The sequence below is a fragment of the Pollicipes pollicipes genome, unplaced genomic scaffold (assembly GCF_011947565.3).
Source record: "Pollicipes pollicipes isolate AB1234 unplaced genomic scaffold, Ppol_2.1 Scaffold_7231;HRSCAF=8579_pilon_pilon_pilon, whole genome shotgun sequence".
Classification (NCBI taxonomy): Eukaryota; Metazoa; Arthropoda; class Thecostraca; order Pollicipedomorpha; family Pollicipedidae; genus Pollicipes; species Pollicipes pollicipes.
Window position 1 is genome coordinate 6,796,058 of NW_023597034.1, and position 24,065 is coordinate 6,820,122.

The window sequence follows — 24,065 nt, forward strand, 5'->3', positions numbered from 1 at the left end:
TTGACGCTCCATCCATGCATCGTGCCGACGCGCCGTCTTCCGCGGCCCACCCCGCAGCGGACAACTCAGCGGCGGACGGTGACCGCTCTCCGCCCGCTGACTAATCAAAGCGGAAGCGGGCCGCGGTATCGGTGCCGGTCCGCCGGCCGGCAGACGCTGACCACGGATTCCGGCGACCCGGCGCGTGTCTGTGACGGCTCCAGGCTGGTGCTCCTCAGTGCCGGATCTGCTCGGCTGTCGGCAGCCCGTACTGCTCTCCCGGCTCCTCTGCTGTCGCTGCTGCTGCCGGCGTCTCCTGCCATCCCGCTCGCCCCGGGCGGGTCTGTTCTGAGCCTGTTGAGCGGCCATTCTATCACTCCTGGCTGCGAGTAATCGTTCTCGAGCCTGAATTTACAGCGCCTGGCACTTACTCCTCTTCTAAATCTGATCTCTCTATCCCGAGTCCGGCCGCTGAGCATCAGCCTCCCCCGTTGGCCCATGCCGCTGCTCCTGACGCCGGCTGTCCTGAGGTCCGGCCCTGTTCCCTCCTGTGCGTGACCTCCTGTGACCGAGTGGCCGAGTGACCGGTGCTGACCGAGCTGCCTGTGACCTCGCGGGACGTCCATCTCCGGCCCGAGAGCGGCCTCGCACGCGACAATGGCACGCCCCCGAGTCAAGTCGCTGGACGACCTCATCGTCAACGTGGCCACCATCAATATCGGCGACGAGGCGGCCGACGAGGACCTCTTCACGGACGAGGAGGAGGCGCAGCACGAGGGCGTGATCGTGATCGTCGACCAGCTGGAGGGGGGCGCGGGGGCTATGGAGGCGGCCGCCAGCCCGCCGGCAGACGCCGATCAGGGTGCTGACAAGGGCGCCAGGGCCAAGCCGCCGCTGGTACGCAAGAGCTCCAGCCAGAGGCGTATCCAGCAGGTGAGGACTCGAGACGGGAGGCGGTGAGGGCGGAGGCGGCTCCTAGAGGGGAGGGTCCGTGAGGACCAGGCGACGCGGGCGGGTCAGGTGGGGAGCAAAAGGCCAAACGCACACTCCGACGGAACGTGGGGTTTACTGTGCAGGCGGCAGCGCTGTAGCGACGCTAGCCAGCTGTGGCTAGCTCAGGCTGACTCGATGTGTCCGCAGTGACTACTCCCCGCACAGTTGTGCTCTAATACGTGGGGAGCCGGTATCCGTTACAACCGAACACCATACAACGAAATCTTGCGTCGATTTCGTCTTGTGTCACGGTGACCTATATGAACTTATCAAAATTATGCTGGAAACTTCAGCAATGTCTGGCACACACATGACCATGTTTACGTTGATTTGGTTTCTTGCTTTGGCTTTCAAGAGCTCAGATATCAATTCGGAGCGAAAAAGAGCCGAAAATAGCCTATTGTAAGTGTGAAAGCACGGGAATGCTACGGAATGCAGGACCACTCTGAGTCACAAGAGTACAGTTCGATCACCAACAATATAACACCGCAGCTTCTCCTGGTGGGCGCACAATATAACACCGCAGCTTCTCATGGTGGGCGCACAATATAACACCGCAGCTTCTCCTGGTGGGCGCACAATATAACACCGCAGCTTCTCCTGGTGGGCGCACAATATAACACCGCAGCTTCTCATGGTGGGCGCACAATATAACACCGCAGCTTCTCATGGTGGGCGCACAATATAACACCGCAGCTTCTCCTGGTGGGCGCACAATATAACACCGCAGCTTCTCATGGTGGGTGCTTTTGATTTGAGCACGCCGTTTTTGCTTCAAATGTTATGCAGTTAACGATAGATTAAGACCTTGAGACCTTGACCTAGCCCATCTTATACTCAGAATCATCATATACAGTGAAAACGCCAGCGCGCTGTAGGATGCCTCTCACCACCGACTGGACCGCTTTCAAGAGGTGGCCCGCCGCACCGGCAGATCCGTATCCGCGGCAAGACGGTGTGGGAAGCGCGGCTGACGGACCCGGCGCGCGCCGGCGAGCCGGACCAGGCGCTCGGACTCGGCGTCTTCATCGCCTCCGACGCCGCCCGACAGCACCTGGTCTACAAGGTCGACTCGCTGGTCAGCTCGGTCCAGCTGCAGCTCAGGTCAGCTCAGGTCGATCTTCGGGCAGGTCAGCTCAGGTCAGATCAGGTCGACTACTGGTCAACTCGGGTAGGTCTCTGCTCAGGTCAGCTCAGCTGAGGTCTGCCTCTGGCCAGGTCGCGGCTCAGATCGACCCCTGATCAGGTCAGCTGAGGTCTGCCGCTGGCTAGGCTGACTCAGGTCGACCGCTGGTCAGATCTGCTCAGGTCGGCTCAGGTCAACCGCTGGTCAGGCCAGTTCAGGTTCACCGCTGGTAAGGTCGAGGCGACTAGGTCAGATCAGGTTAACCTACATCAAGTGAGGCTAGCTCTGCTGGAAGCTTGAGTCTACTCGAATCAGCTTAATGGTCAGCTTTACTCATAGGCAATTTCGGCACAGCTTTTCAAATTAATCATTGGCCAACGTATCGTAGCTAAACAGGGCTTAGACTTAGCTTGGTCCAGCTCGAATTGACCAGCATAAGTCGAGCCCGCTCGTCGTGCAGCACGCTCAGCAGCAATCCATCGGGTACCCAAGCAGCACACAGCCGGTGCAGTGGCCGCAGCGTGTCAACAATACGTCGCACGGAGCGGGCGGGCTACAGCCTGGGTCTAGACAATTACAGGATCGCGTCACTGTGACGTATTCAGATTCGGTGCCAGGTGGTGTAGCGCGTGCTGTTTGGGATCGGATACATTTACGGGTCGATGCGCACCAGTACCTAAAGCGTGCGTTCGATTTCCGATAGTTAGCTTCGTGGGAACCGCACAGTGTATCGCGCTTGGGCTCGGATATGGACGACACGCACAAATGTAGGCAACCGCCGGGGCCGGAATCAGGCTTACTCTCGACTCCACTCCAGCGGGATCGATTCCTTCTCGGACTCACAGCGCACGGGGTTGATTCCGACTCCGATCTTGAACGACTCTGAACAGGTTTGGAGTCAACTGAGACTCGGACTCCAAACAAATTGGCTCAGTTCGGGAGTCAGTTCCACGGTGGTGGCAACTGGAGCATTTGGCGATGCCAGTGAACTTACATAATAGGATGCATATCTATCTATATATCTATCTATCTATCTATATATGTATATATATATATATATATATATATATATATATATATATATATATATATATATACATAATAGGTTATAACAGACTAGATGACTATTTGTTCCATGCGCATCACTCAGGCCCACAGAGGCCCCACATAATTGCTTGCCCACACTATCAACTTTCCTGTTCATCTGCGCTACTCATCACCAAAACCGACCACCATTTTTGGCTTTTGATTTTTGGGCTCTACTGTTTTGTTCTGCTGCAGCTGTCGGTGCCGACCAGTGTGTTCTGTCGTACAGGGCTCGTGACCGACTGCTGGAGGTGAACGGGACGCCGGTGGTGGGCTGGACCCAGCCGCTGCTGACCCGCGTGTTCTGTCGTACAGGGCTCGTGACCGACTGCTGGAGGTGAACGGCACGCCGGTGGTGGGCTGGACCCAGCCGCTGCTGACCCGCGTGTTCTGTCGTGCAGGGCTCGTGACCGACTGCTGGAGGTGAACGGCACGCCGGTGGTGGGCTGGACCCAGCCGGCGCTCGCCTCGTTCTTCCTCTCCATCCCGCTGGCGCCCACGCGCACGCCGCACGACCGCAGCGCCCCTCGCGGCAGCTTCTGGCAGCCGTTCTCAATGGTGAGACACGCCTCAGATGACAGGCTCGCTGAAACTTTGAGCAACGGAGCTTCCGTTCCGATGAAGTTTCGACTGGGGACGAATGCCTGATATGCCCTTGGCCCTGGGTTGTGACCCGCTGTTCCTCTGCGACAGCTGGTGGAGCGGACTCCACGGCCGGCCAGCAAGGCGGACCCGAGAGTTCCGTTTAGTCGCCTGCTTCGTGCGCACCTGTCGTACCAGGCCAGCAGAAAACGTGAGCCGATTTCACCTTTAGATCTTCACGCTGCTCAAAGTCTCTCGATTTGTGTTTGTCATGAAATTCATGACGGGCTGGAGGAATAGGAGTGGTTGCGATTCTCTGCACACAATTGTTTTTACACATCCTGGTGCCTCAGCGTTTTTCCGTGGTTTTGACCCGAATTCGGTATCAGAATTCGGAAGCGTGGGAAGGCAGCGGCAAGACACTGCCAAAGAGTTGCAAAGCTAATGACCGTGTCCAAATGGAACTCGCGATTTCGATAACTCTGGGTTTCGATAGCCTTGGGTTGGCGCTCTCAAACCTCCAAAGTTTTCCTGACAACGGGAGCTCTCGCAGCAATGAAGTTAGCAGCGCCTCAGCCAACATGTTGTTACGGCCAGGGAAAAATGTATGCCTTTGGCTGTAGTTTCTTGCACGGGTCTTAATCATGAAATAGACCATGTGCTTCAGATCCTGTAGAATACGTGCAAGAAATCTCGTGTCACAGTTTCGATAACGATTGTATTTCAGAGTGCGGCTTTTCTATTCCTTGAGTGTCACAAACAACGCTGTTTTACACATGATTCTCCCCCGCCCGTTTGGGCTTCTAAAACTATTTCATGGTTATGTGCTTCAAGCTGCGCAAGTTGAAAGAGCTGGATTTATTCCACATGAAAAATCTGCCTGTTACACCAGATTTGCGACGAAAACGGCTAGCAAAGGACAATGCATAACCTCTTTTCTTATATCTTCTGGCTCATCTATTAGAGTTCTTCACGGGAAATATTTCTTTTACTTGCTCATTTCCACCCGCTACCCATTCCTGATCAGTTATACTCAAAGTCCATACCTTACCTACCGGTTCGCACTTTCCAGAGCTGCGTATGTAGGTTGCACAGGTTTGAAAGGAGACTGTGATTTGAAGACGATGCGTTGGCCCGTGACGTAAAATCGGGTTCTCGGAGCTGTCTGTCTTTCATGCCAGCTGCTTGCTTTCCATGTTCAAATGAAATTCGCTCACCCTGCGCATTCTCTCGTAAAACGTTCCATCCATCAGTCACCATGCATCACATACCATGCTACAGCACTTCCCAATGCCCCGTCTTAAATTTCGAACGGCTGAAAAAGCTTTATAAACATGCCACCGTTTCCCTTTGATAATGGAAAAGTCATGAGGACGTACCACAACCAAAATAAGCAGAATGCTACGGTTATGTAGCATTTCTGGGGGCATACAATCGAAATCCTTACTAGTTTTTACTCTTATCCTTAGCCACAACATTGCCAAATATCAACTCAGTCCAGCCCGACGACTACTATCTATTGAGAAATCATGAATTTATTCAATCGCACATGAGGCCTTCACGTTCACGTAAACTTCAATCAAAATTGCCTGTAAATTTGACCGTTACTTATTTTTGGGCTCTGTTGCGTAGATGTCAAATAACCAGCATGAAGATAAGCGTCAATGGGAACAGAACCGCGGCTTTCCCCAACTTGGGTTCTCACCGATCCATTACATCTAAAATATGAAGATGCCATTCCGTTGCAGTGAATGCACCATGCACCAATCAGCCAGTTGACCCCAATGGCCGTGCAGCTGCGCCCACCGCTGATGTCACTTCTTGCCGTCAGAGGTGGTCTTCTCTGATGTAACAGCAAGAGTTGCCACGGACATACAGCTCACCTTCAAGAGCCAGCGGATGATGCGGATTCGCCACGTGGCCTCCGCCAGCTGGCTGGCTGTGACGTCACTGCTGGCTGGCCGAAGCCGGCTATGCACGCGAGAGAACGAGGGTGAGAGCCACTGCACACGAGATGACGAGGGTGAAAGCCACTGCACGCCAGAGGACGAGGGTGAGAGCCACTGTTCGCAAGAGGACGGGGGTGGGAGCCACTGTTCACCAGAGGACGGGGGTGGGAGCCACTGCACGCCAGAGGGCGAGGATGAAAACCACTGCACGCCAGAGGACGGGGGTGAGAGTCACTGCACACCAAAGGACGGGGGTGAGAGTCACTGCACGCCAGAGGACGGGGGTGAGAGTCACTGCACACGAGAGGACGAGGGTGAAAGCCACTGCACGCGAGAGGACGAGAGTGAGAGCCACTGCACACCAGAGGACGGGAGTGAGAGCCACTGCACGCGAGAGGACGGGGGTGGGAGCCACTGCACGCCAGAGGACGGGGTGAGAGCCACTGCACGCCAGAGGACGAGGGTGAGAACTACTGCACGCGAGAGGAGAAGGGTGAGACCATTGCACCCAAGAGGACGTGAGAGTCATTACACGCGAAAGGACGAGAGTGAGAGCTACTGCGCGCGAGAGGACAAGGGTGAGAGCCATTGCACGTGAGAGGACGTGAGAGCCACTGCACGCGAGCGGACGTGAGAGCCGCTAGAGTCCTGCTCGATGATATGACAATCGGCAGACCTGCAGCAGGCCTAATGGCACCGCAAAATGGCCCCGATGCTGACGCACCCTTAAAAACCAAATCACCACCACCTAATGACACCGCTATTCGATAAATGCTCGCGACTTTAGTAACGCTGCGAGCATGAGGCGTTGCCATTTGAAAAAAACAAGTTTTTTACTGATTGAAGTATGAGAAAAGTCCGCCTTGAACTACTCCCTCACTGGTTTCATTTCCGCTTATTAAGCATCCACCAAACTTCAGAATGCATCACATCCGCGCCACCCTTCAGCCGCTTAATGCCGGTCCGGGGGTTGTGTAACCAACGCCATGTCGCCAAGCTACCGCCGTGACCAGGTCTTAGTGTCGCCATGCCTGCCACCAGGGGACGCCACGGTGTTCCGCGTGCACGAGTACCGCACGGCCGACCCGTACGCGGTGCCGGTCTGCATGCTGCAGACGCCTGGCGGCGAGTTCGTCAGCTGCTGCGGTAACCCGGCACCAGCAGTCTCCGTGAGTGGCTTCATGCCGATCCTGTTAGCTGGCGTCGAACGCCCGCGCCAGGCGTCACGTGGAGCTATCGTGATCAGCGTTCGCGCGGCGAGTGGGGCAGAGAGCCGGGTACGGCGCGGAGTTGGCAGCCGCCGCCGGTTGTGACGGAGTTCCTCCCGCCGCCGGTCAGTGTCAGCATCAGTCAAGAGCCATCAGGATCAGTACAGAGCCATCAAAGCGGAACTCGGGAGTCGCGTTAACCACCCGCTGGCAGGCCGCCAGGCCTGGCGCAGCGCCGCGCAGGGGGGGGGGGGAGGGGGAGGCGCTGCACCGACTTCTGATGCCAAAGGGATTAGTGACTGGCGCAGGATTTAACCGAGACGAGAACTGCCGCCCTCAAACGGCAAAGGGAATAGAATGCTGCACTCTGACAGATAACTTAGCGTGTGCTTTCCGGCATTTGCGGAATGGCACGGGACCGCCCCTGGCGGCATTGTGCCCAAACACGTAGCTTGCCCCATAAAGGCTCCTTCAGATTTATTATCAGCACCGGTTGGTATGATCCTCACGGTGAAGAAGACCAGGCAATGGCTGCCGTCCCACATGATATTGCAAAAGTTATTGCAACGGCTGCCGTGTCGGCGGAAGCTGATGTGCCATTCCACGGCGTCAGTGTTACGCCCGAAGCATTTTGATTTAGGCAACACACGCGTCCGTTCGGCAAAGTTACCAAGCAAGAATTACGGGGTGCATTTTGCCTCGGTTAATATTCCGCAAGCTCTGGCGCAATCATGTTTTCCATAAAATGTGAGCTTGGCTGTGTGGCGGCGGGAACTGCAACCATGGTGTAATCTCCAATGTGGGGCTGCACGTGAAATGTGATATATTTTGTGAATTGGGGTGCGATACGCTAAGAAAGACAATGCAATGTATGTGTGTGTGGGGGGGGGGGGCAGGGGGGAGCGTCATCCTTAATCTTTTCATTCGACTTGGAGCTTGTCTGACTGGCTTGCCTAACCATACCTGCATCATGATCGAAGGTCTCATTAACATGCGTCAATCCTAAAAAAACGTCCCAAAACGGACGAGATATTTGCGCACGAAAGCGCGCTGCCGTCTCCACCCATCGGCCCTGCCCTTTACCGCTACGGTTGTCCGTTCCCTTCGCTCTCAAAACGTGCTGGCAAATTGTCGCTGCGCCACTGAGCTGGTCTGTGGAATCGCGTTTGAACCGATGCGCTGCGGCTCGGAGAGGCCGTCATTGAGGCTTAACGACGCGCCCGGGTGCTGAGGCTATGGCGTCGCCTGCCTCTCACCCTGACAGGAAGGGGGCCAGCGCGAGGGACCAAACCTCGTGCCTCCGGTCTCCCAGACGCGCGGCTTAACGCGCGCTGCGCCACCGGCGCCCCTGTCTCCCATGTTTATCGAAGGGAAACCATTTTTGCTCCAATTGCGATGTTGCAGACAAATCACGCCTGATTGGATACACTGTTAGCAAATGATTTAATATTTTTACGACGCAACTTTTAGGGAATTCCGTTTGTTGCTGTGAATCGCATAGAGCTGCAGTCAGCCAATGGAGACATCATATCCTAGAAAGCATGGCGACTGGACCGTGTCGCCCAAATCAAGGGTATCACCGTCCAAGTAAGACCCGTGCGGCCTGTGGGCTCGCTCGCAATATCACGGGACCTCTCGCTAGTTTCTCAACAAAACGGCTTTGCTCCATTCACCGAACCGCTCGCGCTCGTCCGTTTTTCGTACTTCTGATGTCATTCGTCCACGCGGACGGTTCTCAGGCGGCTCCAACGGACAACACATTGTTTCAAGCCGAAGAGCAGCCAGGTTTGGTGTTCCTCCATGTGACGGCCGTATGTCACACACTGCTGAATAACTTGTGTGCCGTGATTGTCGCAGAAAGGCGCCTGGCCAGGCGTAGGTGACGAGGTTACCGTATGCGACGCCAGATGTCTCCTAAGTCGATCGGCCGGACCAGATGGCGCTGTCACACTGGAAACCATCAAAGGTAGGGCCTCCGAACCCTGAGACCCACTTACCAAGCCCGCACTTTAAAGCAGTGTTACCAACAGCCGGATAATAGATCTCCATTAGGCCCTCATCCAACCAGTTCTGTTTTCATAAGCACACCGAGCAAGAAACATGTAAACCGCATACAAGTACGAGCGATACGGTTTATCTATTGCGTACCAATATTTGGCCGCATTTTTTGCACACATGATGTCGTTCTCGAGCGCATCACTTCCTTCCGCTAACGGTTTCACTCTCACAATAGCTCAGCCGTGCGCTGGACACTACTCCGTCCGTGCCGCCGGAAGTTACGATAGATGACCTCTGGCACTTGCTCGTTGACCTTTGAAAAGCTCGCTGACGGCGCGTGCCCTTTCAGCGGGCCACCAGGCCGAGTACCTGTGCCTGGAGGGTCGAACTCTGCTCTTCCGGCCTGAGGCTCCCGGCCTGGAGCCTGTGTTCTGCTGGAGGGAGGTACCCGGCGCCAAGGAATGAGCGCACATTTTCAGCGGGCAGACAGACAAACTGCCGACAAATCTGACGGCTATCCGATCCTGTCACGCCGATGCTCGGGACGCCTGAATGCCCCGAGAGTGACCACATGAGGTCAGGGTTAGTTCCTTGCCTCGCGAGCCCCTGATGTGGAGGCCATCTTTTCCGCAGCCCGTATGCCACGGACGGGCCAGCTAACGGCCTGCCGCCCCCGCCGCGGGACCGTCCACTCCTGGATGTCAGACGGGCGCAGCCGAGTGCTCTCACCGTCTCCGTTGCAATGTAATGCTGCAGTGAGGCCGAGGCAAGCAGGAGATTGTTCGTAGATGTCTGATCGCCTGATCGCTTGTGCGGAAAGGGGATTGCCATATGTCCACCGTTGCATGGATCAGGCCGCTTGCGACGGGAACGACGTACCAAAGCCCGGCTGAACTTGACATAAGCGATCGCGCGGGACTGACCGGCCCCGGACAATGCAATACACTTAAGACACCGGCCTCATCTGTCCTTTCCATCTGTATTCTCACATACACGGGTAGCCGGTGTCTGCCGGCGCGCGGCCGCTCGCAGAGCCGGCCCGAGCCACGGCGGCGCCTGGCCGGGCGCTGACCGCCCGACACGCCGCAGACCACAGCAGCGCTCACGCTGTACACGAGGTACGGCCGCAGGGCCTGCTCAAGCTAAGCTGGCGGGCGCAGAGCCGCCGAGTTTCTCACACACGCCGTCTGACATATTCCGTGAGAGTCTGAGAGCTCGCCCCAGACCAATGTCGCTGCACCGCTGCGGGTCGACCAGTTCTTCATCATCATAGTCGCGCCGCGGGGGCAGCCAGCGCGCTACACAGCCACGCGCAGGGACTCGTCATCGTCGTTTTATTCACACGCACGCGCTCTGACGGGATATTCAGATTTGACACATTTTGCTCATGCCGGTGGCGAGGGGCAAGACAAACGGAGAATTGCACGACACGCGGCGGCCGGCCCCGACCAGCCTAACATGTACACAACACGAGGCCATTAAAATATAAATAACTACAAATGAATGAGAACCTACCGATACTATGTAATACGCAATGTGTGAGTGGGGATGCCATATCAACAGAATCGACACAACGAATCCGACACTGAACTCTAGGGGCGGGAGAATCATCACATCTTATGGAACCCACCGCCGGCGCGCGCCTCGTCCGCGCCCCGTCGCGCGGGAGGTAGCAGCGTAGGGTCCGCCCACTGCCCGGGCCCCGCCCAAAACCGACGGCGAGCGACACTAGCGCCGCACCGCGCCGGCCGCCCGCGCGCGCGGGGCGTAACAGCGAAAAACAACCTAACTAGGCGTCTGTGGTGACCGACGCTGGGTCGGCCGACGCCACGTCATGGGAGCGCGCTCGGCCAGCGCGGACCGAGCGCCGTCGGGCTAGCGGGCGGCGCCAGTCCGCAGCCGGCCCCGCCTCGGCGGCGGCACGCGCCCGCGCTGCCGGCTGAGATTCGCCGCAGGCCGCCGCCGCCGCCGCCCTGGAATAGTCCGTGGCCGCGCGCGGCGCTCACAGCTTCTCCTTCGACGGGATCCAGATGCGGTTGGTGCCCTGCTCGCGGATGATGTCCTTGACCTTCTCGTACACCTCCTCCGGGGTGTCGCCGGTCACGATCGCTGGTGACGGGGGGAGAGCGTGGTCAGGCTCGGCGGGGCGGCACCCACACCCGCACCCGCACCCGCACCCGCACCCGCACCCGCACCCCGCTCCCACCGGCGGCCATGAGTGCAGCCCATGCCACGGGTCTGGTCTGGACAGGCGTGGAACGAATGGCGATTTCTTCCCTGCTGCAAGCTTGTACTGCGACGGGACAAAATGAAACCAATACTAGAAACAATAATTGTTAACAAAAAATAGCATAACAAACTGGAACAACACATGTGTGAGATGAAAACGGCAACGTTTCTATGGACACCCATTTCCGATGCAGCTATTTTGCGACAACTTCAAAGACAAATCAATGCAGGCGGAATGCTGGCACATGGCGCATGACGGCGTCAGAGCCTCGCTCGACCCTCTCACCTGTAAAGTACTCTCCGAACTCGGCCTCCAACTTTTGACACTTCTCGAATGACTTCTTGGCCTGCTCCTCAGTTAATCGCTTGTTCCACTCCCTGGAACGCAGGCAGCACAAACGCACTCACTACTCCCGCAATAAGACACAACTGAGGCAGCGGCGTTGCGTGCAAATGTCGTCAAATAGTGAACAAATCAACCGGAAACATATTCCTGCACAGAAACAATAGATGATCCAGTATCGTCAGCAACGCAATTTCATCGCCAGTAAACATCTCCGGGCCCACACTCCCGCTAACAGCCCGCCCTCCGCCGCTCATCTGTCCACCAACGAGCCCGCATGCGGCCGCCGGTCAGACCGTCGTCGGGCGCGCGTTCGCGATGGCCACCGCGCGTGCCACTCACAGCGCCTGCTCGACCGACCGAGGCCGGATGAAGATGGCGATCGGGTACAGCTGCGCCACGTGCAACCGCTTGATGGCGTTGCCGCTCACGTCCAGAATACAGTGCTTCCTTTGCTGGAAACGGAGCCGGCCACGGTCACCGTCGGGGACGGTGACCCAAACCTCGGGCGCCATGGCGACCTTCAGCAGCTGATCGTGACGTCATCGGATGTGACTGCGAGTGCGCTCCCGGCGCGGCCAACGGCCTGCTCCAAATCGCCTACCGCGGGCTGCTGCGGTGCCGAAATGAAGAGAAACGGCTGATGGGCGCAGGCCAGTGGCCAACCATCTCTAGTGCGGATTGCCTTTTAGCCGTCACGCCGCAACATCCCGGCAGTGCGGCAGCTCGCGGTAGGCGGTTCAGATCACGTCGGGCGAAAACGGACGGCGACGAGTGCAGCAGCGATGAGGTGCACACCGGAACGGCTCCGGCTCAGCAGCGTGAGGCGAACACGTTGCCATCATGTAATACCTGGGCAAAAAGGTACGCCACCACGCATCCACAACTCCAACATCCCAATGACCCCTGACAGTTGCCTGCCCCCCGCCCCCAACTGACACCCCCCCCAGACACGCTAATTCGGGGCCAGCACTCACGAGGCTCATCCCGCTCGCCCCGCACATCACAGCAGACACGACCAGCCCTGCCTTCGTCTGCTGCGGCAAGCCTTACCTCCTCGGCCACCTCTCGCACGCTGGCCAAACTGGTGCCGTACAGGTTGTCGTTGTACTGGCCGGCCTCGATGAACAGGTGGTTCTGGATGTCCCGCTCCATCTGTTCGCGCGACTCCACGAAGTGGTAGTCTCGGTTGTCCATCTCATTGTCCCGGCACGAGCGCGTCGTGTCTGTGGAGACGCAGGGCCGCTCAGGGCGCGCGGTCGACACGCGCCCGCCGCGCACTGTGACGACAGGGGGCGGCGCAAGGGACGGCAGCCTGCCGTCTGCGGCCCGGAGGCGTCGCCCACGCGAGCGCCAGGCGCCGCAACTGACGCGGCCGACGTCGGCCGTTCCGCCGCCGACTTCACATGTCGTCCGTGTCAAAACAGGCTCCGCCCGAAGCCCCGCGATTAACCGCCTGCGGCCGCTCCATAAATTGAGAACCCGACCACGCGCGCCCGGGGCGAGCGGCGGCGGATTTAGACCATGGCTGGGCCGGGTAGTCGAGGAGGCTGCAGCCGACGTCAGGCGCCAGACATCACCGGCAGCCGGCAGCCGGCGGCGGCGGCGGCAGTCTGTCGGCCCCACGCTCACCAGCTGCACCCGTAGGCGGGACGCTCATGACCGATGGGGAGGGGAGGGGGAGGGGGAGGAGCATTCGAGGTCATTAGCGGGACTGATGGAGGAGCCGGCACCAAGGTCACACCCTCGTAACCCAGCCACCACGCCGCTGTCAGCAGTAGTCTGGCTCTGGCTCACGGTGCAGTCGATCCGCGAGTCGCCGCGCTCGGACGTAACTGGGCCATTTAGGGCGATCGACCGCGCCGTAATGGCAAGCGCGTAGCCCATGTTAGCCCATGTCAGCATGAGAGATATCACGCTCTGAACATCTATTAAGAGTCAAGATACTCTTCTCAGATGCCCAGCGAGCACGTAAATAACCTCACGATCTGTCCAGCGCCCGGTGCTGTTCCATACATTCAGGCCCGGTTCAGTCCGGTCCGGTCCGGTCCGGTCCGGTTCGGTCCGGTTCAGTTCGGTTCGGTTTGGTTCGGTTTGTTTTGGTTCGGTTTGGTTCGGTTCGGTTCGGTTCGGTTCGGTTCGGTTCGGTTCGGTTCGGTTCGGTTCGGTCGGATCCGGCCCGATCCGACCCGATCTGATCCGGATCCTCCCACTCCCCTCCGGTTGCCCCCAAAACACGCCGGACCCAGGTCTAGTCCCTCGCTCTCACTCCTGGACCTCCCAGTTCTCCAGCAGACAACGGACCCCGGCCCGGCACCTCACTCACGCGGGACGCAGCTACCGAAGTCGTCTGGGTACTGCGAGATGAGGTCGTCGTTGATGCGGTCCTTGAGCGGGCCCAGGATGATGACCGGCCGGCAGTAGCTGACCTCCACGTGCTGGACGGGCTCGTACGAGAGCACCGCCTCCTCCGGCAGGCTGCGGTCGTCGCCCTCAGACGCGTTCGTCACCGAATCTGTCAGACAGGTCAGCTCCGGTCACACAAAATGCCGGCACGTGGCACACGGTCACGGGGGTCACCAATCAGCAAATGGAGCCAACTGATCGGCACCTTTGTTGAAGAGTGAAGTGATTTGCAGTGTAATTTCGGGCCTGGGCCAGCAATTTGGAACAGAGGACATGGCGGACACGCCCGACAATGCAACATCTCGGTACACACACCGACAAGAGACATTACTACAACACCGGCCTCACACGGGGAATAACAAGCTCCGCGTCACAGCCAAACAGTGAGCGCCTCCCGGAACAGCCCAGCCTCGTCGCCGTAAGCGCTGAGAACCCGCCCGGACGTCAGCACAGTCAGCAAACACGCCCGGCGCCACAACAGCCAGCGGCGGGCCCGCCCTGCCGCACCCCGTCCCTGTTTACCCCGAGACGCAGCCGACGCCAGGTCACGGCAGAGCGCGCCACGCTCCCGCGCTTTTACAGCCGGCGCCCGGCGCCCCGGGTCGATGCGGTTCGCGGCAGACAGACGGGGCTGAGTGCGTGAATGCGTGGCGCGGGGCCGCCCCTTTGGGCGGGCGCCCGCCACTGGTCCGGACGGGGCGCTCGCTCGCGCGCCGGCTGGCCGCAGCCCCGGCAAAGCTCGGCCATAAGCGGCTCGGCAATAAGCGGCAGCAGCTCAGATGGTGCAATCGCCGGCGTCAATTAACGGCAACAGCTCAGTTGGTGCAATCGCCGGCGTCAATAAGCGGCAGCAAATCAGATGGTGCAATCACCGGCGTCAGTAGGCGGCAGCAGCTCAGATGGTGCCATCACCTGCGTCAATAAGCGCCAGCAGCTCAGATGGTGCAATCACCGGCGTCAATAGGCGGCACCAGCTCAGATGGTGCGATCACCGGCGTCAATAAGCGCCAGCAGCTCAGATGGTGCGATCACCGGCGTCAATAGGGCGGCGCAGCATAGATCACGGGCGCCTGTGGCGATGCGGCTGCGGTAATGAAGCCTATACCGTCCCGGGCAGGTTCGGGCCGAAGCAGGTCTGCAGACGCACAGCCATGGTGGCTGGCTTTGATGGATGTTTCACGGCAATGTAGAATAAGTGAAACATGTGACTGCCGCCAGCAAACTACAGTGCAGGATCGGGAGCCTAACGGTGATCGTATGTGTAATGCATGCATTTGTGTGCATGTATATGTAATGTGATGTAAAAACATTTTAGAAAAAGTGTTTAACGCCTTCAGCTCCCATGTAAGGGCCAAGGTTCGAACTCCGGTCGCTCCATGGCCCCTGAGCGCTGATACGGTTTCTGCACTCGCTGGGGCTCCCTCTGTCAAGGAGCGCGCGCGTTCCTTGAAAAAGCTCAGTCCGCCACCCGTCTGCCATCATTTTAAAGCGTACATTCGCCGGAATTAACGCGTTCTCCAGCCACGTCACCTCGTTTGATCTCGCCGATCAGTGCAAGGACCGATGACGTCACACGACCCTTCGGCCAACGCCAACACACCTGACTCCACGGCGACGAGCCGCCAGTGCCCCGGAACACTCTTCCAACAGCAGCACGAATCCCAGCTCTGACCTGGCGTCCGCGCACGGCCAGTGAGATAAGCTCTGACCTAGCGTCCGCGCACGGCCGATGAGACCAGCTGACCTAACGTCTGCGCACGGCCAGTGAGATCAGCTCTGACCTAGCGTCCGCGCACGGCCGATGAGACCAGCTGACCTAACGTCTGCGCACGGCCAGTGAGATAAGCTCTGACCTGACGCCCGCGCACCGCCGCAAATAGCCGAGCAGACAGCCGGCATCCACTCCGGAAGCGTCGGTGAAGTTCAGCTCGCGCCCCCCCCCCCTTCCCCATTAAATCACGCCCTGCTGACAACGGCACACAGCCTGGGATTGCGGCGGCGATTGTCTTTCCTGGAAATGGCCGGTGGCGCCGCAAGGTGAGTGAGGTCGCGCTCCCAGCACTGAGTCATCTCATCTCGTCGCGTCTCGCCCAGGTACGTATCCCAGCTGCACTGGCGCAACGCAAACTGCCCCATGTTTTCGTGACATTTTGCGGACATTTTATATTTCATACGCCATATTTTCCGGCCGGATCGCGACCGGGTGTTCCGACCCCCGGAGCTCAGCAGAACCCCGACGGACGGGTGAAACACCGAGCCGGATGGGTAAAACAGCTGCCACGCCACTGGCGGCGCCCCGCCGGCGCCGCGTGGCACCTGACACCGCATATTCGACACCTGACAGCGTCGCTCCAGATTAGGAATGGTACCGGCCAATCTCATCAGGAGCGTGACAAACCCCATAGCCTATTGCCCGAGCCCGGCCAGACCGAGTACATCCCGATGAATACTGCGCTGGCTTTCCTCGAAAACATCCCAGAGGCTGCCTTCTGCCACACGGGCGGATGTCCCAACGTCGAAATTTAGCACCATAGCGCTCGTTTCCATTCGCCGTCAACGAGAACGGGCCCGAAAACCATTTCCCGTTGCATTAACACGAATGAGCGCACAGGCCTCTGGACATGCAGGGCATTGAGGCACGTCGACACAAGAGAAACGTACCGGATGGGACCGGCTACGGGGCAGAAACGTGCCAATCGGGGGTACGGTACACTGCGAGCACACGCGACAATGCTGGGTACGGAGCAGCACACGTCCACAATGCCGTGCAGCGACCGGTGTGGCCAGGCGAGGTTTGGTGCCGAGTCCGGCTGACCACGAGAGAGGGAGCGCGACGCCGGGACGGCACCGGGACAGCGGCGCGGCCAGGACGGCGGTACGGTACCGGAGCAGGAGGAGCGGAAGCCGGAGGTGGAGCGGGTGCGGCGGCGCGCCAACAGGCGGCGCGGCAGGTCCGGCAGCAGCCGCAGCAGCGAGCCGACCGAGCCGGAGCGGCGCAGGCCGCCCAGGCTGGGCAGCAGCGGCGCCGGCGAGGGCGCGCGCAGGCGGCGCCGGCTGGCCCGGCTCGGCTCCGAGCCCGGTCCGGCCAGCTGGGGCGCCGCCGGGGAAGCGCCGGTAGGCTGGGGAGGCGAGGAAGAGGCGCCGGCCGCTGCCCAGAGGCCGAGCGCGCGGTCAGTGGAGCGGCTGTCAGGGGAGCGTCAGGACAGGACGGACGCCGGTTTAGACGGAGGGGCGGATGGCCAGAGCACACACACACACTCACGCACACACACGCACACACGCATACTTTCAACATGCGGTGACATGCCAGGCGCGGATCGGTTAGTAGCGATTACAGCACCGGACGGCGAGGTCATGCATGTGACACAGACGCCGGCCACCAGGCAACCAGTGCTGAGACGGGCCGCGGCGAGTGCACGGTCTTGGGCCGAGTCGCAGGTCAGCGCGGCTCGGCGGCCAATGCGGCCACCGGCACAGCGGCGGCACCAGGGGACACGTGTGCGCACACACCCACGGCCCGGCTTTAACTATTTTTTGGTTTGTTTGAGCTACACAAACGGCACGGCGTTTTCAGTCGGCTCCATCCGCGCGGCGCTCCCGTCAAAAGGTGCCAGCCACACCCACTGGAGCTGTACAGCTAGGGTTAATTGGTACAGATTTATCCCGGGAGCGACCACCTGCCACACTGCTAAACAAACTTTTCTACAGATCGCAGCCCTTCCTCCCATTTCCCGGATCTCAAAAGGCGGCTTCTAGCCCCGCGCCGCCAGTCGCGAAAGCTCACAACTCAGTCAGCCTTCGACAGCCCGTGTCCCCGGAGCCAGCATCAGGGGTGTTTCTGCGAGCATTTATTAATACGCTTCATTGGAAGCGAACGCCCATCAGCTCGAGCCCGTATAACGAGTTGACGTCAAATGACGGGATGGACCGATCGGGGCAATAGCCTACTGGGCTTATATTGCAAGCCTTCGTAGCTTTTAATGCCAATCCTCATCAGCTGTTCGACCCGAATGGTCCATGACGAACACAAGAACGGTTCGGCTGCTCAAGCGCTGTGCAGATGTTATTTGTAGCGCCCGGGGAGCGTCGAATGTGGGCATCTATGTCGCACGTTACCGCTAATAAGCCGCTCCGAGCCGAGCAGCTCGCCTGGATCACCACTGTTTTTACGCAGCGCTGCCCGGAGCACGCTCCACAAACACAACAGCTCGGCGAGCAAAAGCGTGAGGTGCGTTCCAGGGTTTTGGTTCCTAGTAAACAGACTGGAAAACGAACTGCCTCACTGGCCACATGCCGTGAGTGGAAGGAGCTCACAGGACGGAAGGGATGGGCGCAGCGTTGCAACGCACGCGCGCGCATGCAGAAGTTTGTACCGATTCGTGGTTTTGGAGCCGGATGCTGATTCCGCAGTAGGAATCATGCCATACACATGCCGATATGCTTAAGCGGGTCTACACCGTCACACACATGCGCTGCAAGTTGCTGTTTTACCACATGCAAGGCAACTACACCGCAGATGACATCCGATCGCCGGCAGCAGCCACGTCGCTCCGACACCCCGAATCGAGCCCGGCCGCCAAGCTTCGGCGGCGGAGACTCCCCTGTTCCCCGCCGCAGCGCCCCCCCCCCCCCCCCCCCAGCGGCGACCACGGGCCCGCCACTCACGCTCATTGTCCGAGCTGTCGTCCGACTTCACGTCCTCTTTGGACTTCATGAACGGGAACTTGCGGGAGAACGAGAAGTTCTTCTTTTTCCGGTCCAGGGTCGACTGAAATAAGAGCGCGAAGTTTAACAATCTGTCCGACATCACGAGCCTCGATCACGAGTAGTGCGAGCGGCACGAGCGCCTACGCGGGGCGAGGCAGCTCTGCATGCAGCGGGCACCAGCACGGCACCCGACAGGCAGTGACGGCGCCAACAGAGGAGGGACAGCCCGACCGGTCCCGCCAGCCGCACCACACCGCCACACCCCACCACGGCGCGGTGCCCCACCGGCCAGCAGCGTGCGTCCGGCGGCGCCGCTGCACGGGCCCGACGTGACGCCCCCACGCCGGTTCTTCTGACGGCGTTCTCGGCGGCTGAGAGCGTGACCCGCGTGGCGCCACTTCAGTCGTCTCGGAGTGGTCGGGCCCCGAGCTCGCCGCGTCGTCAGCGGTATGTCAGCCCGCCGCCCACCGACGGGCCGCCGCGCCGTCAGCGGCGTGTCAGCCGCCGCCCACCGACAGGCCGAGAGCCCAGCCCCGACCGAAACGCCGTCTCAAGTGATCACGACCGAATGCCACCTTCACGAGCCGCCGCGGTCGGGTCGCCTCGGATGCTCGTCCCCAGTCGGCGGCGACTGAGCCCTCCTCCTTCCATGGCGGCGGCCGGGCGTGCACCTCCGCTCGCGAATCAAATAGCGGCGGCGGCGGCGGCGGCGGCGGCGGCGGCGGCGCAGGCGTTATTTCTGTCCGACCCCGGCACGCACAGGGCCGGTCGGAGCCCGACGCGCGGCGCCAGGTGAGGCCGGAGCGCTGGAGCCTGCCGCCGCCGCCGCCGACGGCTCATCGCTCCCACTGACGGCCGACAGACGAGAGCGGGCCCGGCTGCCGCCGACCCGGCAGGCGTCTCCTTCGCCTCGCGCCAGGCATCGGCTGACGCGAGTCCGCAGACGCGGTGATAAAGGGCCCGGCTCGTAACGGGACGGAAGACGGCAGGCCGGCATTGTGTTCCTTATACAAATAAACAGCGCCGACGGAGCCGCACAACACGCGGCCCCGGTGTCTGGGACGGGAGCCAGACGCTGGAACCGACGACGCCTCCGCCGGGGCCGACTTTAAGCAGCCTTCGCCTCGCGGACGCGCGGACCTAACACCGCAGAGCTATGCCCACCACCTCAATGGAACAATCCGCGGCGATGTTTTCACTGCGCACGCGCGCAGCGCAGCAGCTGCTCTCCATGACAAGTGGCCGGTCGACACTCGTCCCCAGATGCCGAGACTTTCTCTCCCGGAGGCGCCGCGCGCCGGCGCGGGGCTCGCGCCGCGCCGCGCCGCGCAGCCCGGCTTCCGTTTCCGTCCGCCGACCTACACGTGCTGCCCTCGCGGACTGGGATCCCCACGGCCACGATAGCAGCGTCCAGCCGCGCGTCGACACTCGAATCACCGCCACAGGGAATTCCACACCAGCTGCCACGGAGCCGGCGCTGCCGGCGGTCCGGTCCGAGGAACAGACTACGGGCTCACATCGTGCCCGGGGGCCGACGCAGCCAGCCGGACATGCCAAGCACTACCAGACTGAACACGGTCTGCCGAAAAAGATACAGCGCGCTCGCAGTTCTGATATCCGCAGCAGCGCGTCTTCATCCCGCTTTGATCTTTGCCGAGCCAAGTGGGCGCTTGGGTCCGACCGCCCACCCACGCATTCTGAAGTACCGAGCCGCCTCTCTTCGCCCTCACTTCAGCGCCTTTCAACCCCGTTCCACTGGAAATTAAACCAGGGGCACATTCACGTCCCCACCAAGCGCACCAGGATAAAGCTCCAAATTACGATCACGGTAATGCCCCACTCCTCGAACCACAGCCTACCACACCACAGCTGGCACACAGCCTTCATGCGCATCACGTGGTGCACTCAGTCCGATTGAACGCAAAGTGGATCACCCAGTCCGGTTAAGACCTCGACAGCAGCGCGCCGCAGGGCCCACACCTGACCGGCGCCCGGGCGGCCCGGGCCGGCCCGCCGGGCGTCTCACCATGTCGGCGGCGCGGCCGTGGAAGGCGACGGTACGGCCGCGCGCGCGCATCTTGCGCTCCCAGCGGCCGCGCGACGGAATGATGCCGATGGCCAGCGCCTGGCCCTGCGGCGTCAGTCGCTTGGCCTGCCACCACTGGTCGTCGCTGGCGTTCGTCACGTGCAGAATGTCGCCGAAGGCGAACGGCAGGCCGCGCGACGGCAGGCCGTCGTCCAGCCGCGGGTCGTAGTCGAACAGCGCCCTGTCGGCAGGCGCGGCGGCCGGTCAGCCGGCGCCCGGGGGCCGGTGCGCCGGGGCGGCGGCTCCAGAGACGTGCGAGGAGAGGTTACCACACGTGAACACAGGCGGGGCAGCTGGCAGGCGTTCGCCAGGCGCAATGAGTCGTCGCCAAGGCTTCTCGCAAAATATACGGCTTAGCAAAAGCCTGGCCCGAAGCCTTAAATGTCCGTCTCGGAGCCTAGATCACGTCAAACAACACCGTCACAAAGCATTACACGTCCCCGGGTGGCAGCGGCACCAACGACAACCTAATCGCATCGGCTCATGTCAACACCGCTGCCGTAATGGGAGTGCCAGCCATGTCACGCCCGCAGCGCACGAGACCCGCCCGTCGGCCCCGCCCCCGGGCCCGCGCACGGCACCACTCCCGACAGCGCGACCCACTACCCACGCGTGTCAGCCCCCCTCCCCCCCGGTAGCAGTGCGCGTGAAGCACGCCTCGCCGCCCGTCTAGCCCCGGCTCGACGGTCCCGTCACACGGCCCGGGCCGCGTCCGATCGCCGGCGCCCGGCGCTAGCCACGCCGGCCAAGCGGCGCTTAGGCCGGCCGCGTGGAGCATGTCAGTCCTCAGCACGCCGCCGACGGCACGCTATTTACACAGGCCGGCTGCTCGATCGACGAGCGCCGTCGAAAGGTCACGCGGTGCGGCGGCAGGGGTGTGTGGGGAGGGGGGAGCTCCAGGAACGCATCGGCTGCAGGCGGAGAGCGGCAAATCGCGCCTTCCGAGCCGGCCGCCGCGGCGCTGGCCCGCGTCAGTCGGAACGGCCGGCCCGCGCCGAGCGCCGGGCGCAGTGACGTCATACCGGCGCCCACTCGGACGGTGCTGACCGGCGGCCGACCGGGCCCGCCGGAGCCAACTACGCCCAAGTGTTTGCATTGGCCTGGCATACAGCCGGCTTTCTGCGTCGAGTTTGAACGAGGCACGACGAGTCGGACAAGGATCACTGAGCAGTGCATGGGTCGCCGCATGACTGGACGGGGATCCTCCAGGACGTACCTGGCGTCTTGTCAGCGTGCGTGTACGGCGCGGCGTGCTCGCAGCACCTACCTGACGTAGAGGGAGCGCTTCTGTGTGGTGCGCAGCGTGCCGGACATCATCTGCTGCTTCAGCTCGTGAATCTTGGCCTCGAACCGGTTGTACTCCTCGGGTCGGTACTGCACCAGCAGGGTCACCGTCTGGCCGGCTCCCTGCGGCAGGCGCGGCGCTGACGTCACAGACCCGGCCGCGAGCGGGCCGCTCTCAGTCGCCGCCGGGTACGGCCGGCCGTCACAGAGGGCGCCGACGTCAAAGCCGCCCCCGGCGCACCACGCGCCCACCGACCGGAAGCGCTGGGGTTCCTTATCTCAGCGCGGCCACTCGCATTGTGACCCGGCCGCGTCACCGGCGCCGCAGAGCGCTCGCTCGTCACGCGGCACCCACAGGCGCACGCTGCAGCACCGCCGAGTCGCCCGGGACAGCCAGCCGCTGGAGGAGATGTCCGGGCGCCGACCCGGCCGATACTGGGCCGGCGGTGCGCCCCGCGGCGCCGCCGGCCGGCCGGCCGGGCGCGCCGTATAAACAGGCCGGCGGCGGCGGCCGGCCGATAAATAAACCTGCAGAGTGGCAGGCCGACACGGAACACGGGCCCACGTGAGCGGAGGCCGACACGGAACACGGGCCCACGTGAGCGGAGGCCGGCAGCGGCCGCCGCGCTCGCCCCGCCGGGTCCTCGGGGGCCGGGCCAGGCTGCGGGGGCGACCCCACAGGCCAGGCGGAGACGTCCGGCCCCAAACCCGCCGGCAGCGACAGACAGGTATTCGACCAGCGTCCAGCGTCCAGCGGCGGGCGGCCCGACAGCTCTGCGGACGGATCCCCACACAGATGTGCCACGTCGGAGACCAGGGCAACGTCGCCACTCCCGCTAACGCGCGAGACGAGACGCCAGGCAGATGTACACACGGCACACGATCTACTCACGGCACGCCCGACAGACGGACAAACACAGAGAGCGCAATCCACTCGGAGCCGCGGAGGTAAGCCGACACAGACCTGGAGACACCCCGCATGCCAACCGTAACCAGAGGCTGACGTGGGGGGGCGCAGCGCTCCGAGCATCGCCGGCCGGCCGGTCCGGCCGCACAGCAGACAGTGTGGCGCCCGCCCGCCCAGACGGCCACCAGTGCGGACCCAGCGGCGGCCGTCTGGGGGCGGGGGGGGGGGGGGGGGGGGCGGCGACGCCGTGCACGCCATCCCGCTGCCAGGCGCGGCGCGACGACAGCGGCAGCGCCGGTAAGACCGCGGCGCGCGAGCGCTGTCCCGGACGCCCGCGCCGCGGTGCAGCCCGCGCGCCCCGATCAATGTCGAGAACGTGCCGCCGCCGGCACCAGGCCGGATGGGCCTCAGACACGCCAGCACCTCCTGTCCGCACTCCGGACACTCCGGGCGAACCCGGGCACTCAGGCGGCCGCAGACGTCACGGAAGGCATGTCAGCACCTCCTATCCACACTCCGGACACTCCGGGCGAGCCCGGGCACTCAGGTGGCCGCAGACGCCACGGAAGGCATGTCAGCACCTCCTGTCCACACTCCGGACACTCCTCGGCTGACGGGCTACCACTGCGGGGGACAGCTGACCCGGGCGGGCAGGTGCAGCAGACGTGGACACGAGGCACAGACCGACCGCGCAGAAGACCGGCCAGCCTGAGCACGCGACCGTGACCGCCGCAGAATCACGGTGCCCTGAGCTTCGGCAGGTTGTGCGACGGTATAAGGATACATTCGAGAGAGCGGTGAAAGAATCAGGGACAGCACACAACCCCCAAGCCAGACCGTAATCGCCCACGCACCTGACGCCACGCACGGCATCTTCGCCGAAGGCAAACGCCAAAACCTGACCATCGCGCCGGCGCACTTTGTCGGGACTCACTGTCCATGGTGGGCGTCACGTACGCTCGGCCGCCAATTGCGGGACCGCCCACCGAACGCTCCTCAGAGACCCGGAACAAATCTGGCCCCTGCGGCACAATAGACGCGTACGGAAGCGGGTCCCCGGGGGGCCGCTCGCCGCCGCCGCCGCCGCCGCCGCACGACGGGGCCCTGACCGGGGGCGAGGTGACGGGCCGCGCGGCCCACAGAGGCAATCCGCAGCGTCGACGACATCCGGGCCGACACCAT

The 24,065-nt window shown here is 61.6% G+C and overlaps 2 protein-coding genes across 2 annotated transcripts in view; one reads left to right on the plus strand and one right to left on the minus strand.

Moving 5' to 3' along the window:
- Window positions 1-169: 169 nt before the first annotated feature.
- Window positions 170-9,879, plus strand: LOC119109158 (uncharacterized). The gene is made up of 8 exons (XM_037232731.1): window positions 170-912; window positions 1,907-2,076; window positions 3,586-3,742; window positions 3,878-3,977; window positions 5,598-5,759; window positions 6,757-6,884; window positions 8,781-8,889; window positions 9,271-9,879. The coding sequence occupies exons 1-8, from the start codon at window positions 637-639 to the stop codon at window positions 9,384-9,386; spliced, it is 1,218 nt and encodes a 405-aa protein (XP_037088626.1). The 5' UTR covers window positions 170-636; the 3' UTR covers window positions 9,387-9,879.
- Window positions 9,880-10,234: 355 nt separating this feature from the next.
- The window catches only part of dlg1 (MAGUK family member discs large 1), a gene marked incomplete in the record, with an annotated part of 122,418 nt that continues 108,587 nt past the window's right edge, over window positions 10,235-24,065 (minus strand). The window contains 8 exon segments of the mRNA XM_037232729.1: window positions 10,235-11,030; window positions 11,437-11,528; window positions 11,836-11,948; window positions 12,547-12,719; window positions 13,820-14,008; window positions 18,565-18,667; window positions 20,633-20,873; window positions 21,960-22,099. Coding sequence (XP_037088624.1) covers window positions 10,924-11,030; window positions 11,437-11,528; window positions 11,836-11,948; window positions 12,547-12,719; window positions 13,820-14,008; window positions 18,565-18,667; window positions 20,633-20,873; window positions 21,960-22,099 — 1,158 coding nt within the window.

Bases quoted from the DNA above. Each gene is read 5' to 3' on its own strand.
- LOC119109158 (XM_037232731.1), top strand. From the start codon at position 637: ATGGCACGCCCCCGAGTCAAGTCGCTGGACGACCTCATCGTCAACGTG. The intron at 3,743-3,877 runs GTGAGACACGCC...CCTCTGCGACAG, and splicing joins TCTGGCAGCCGTTCTCAATG to CTGGTGGAGCGGACTCCACG. The intron at 3,978-5,597 runs GTGAGCCGATTT...TCTTGCCGTCAG, and splicing joins GTACCAGGCCAGCAGAAAAC to AGGTGGTCTTCTCTGATGTA.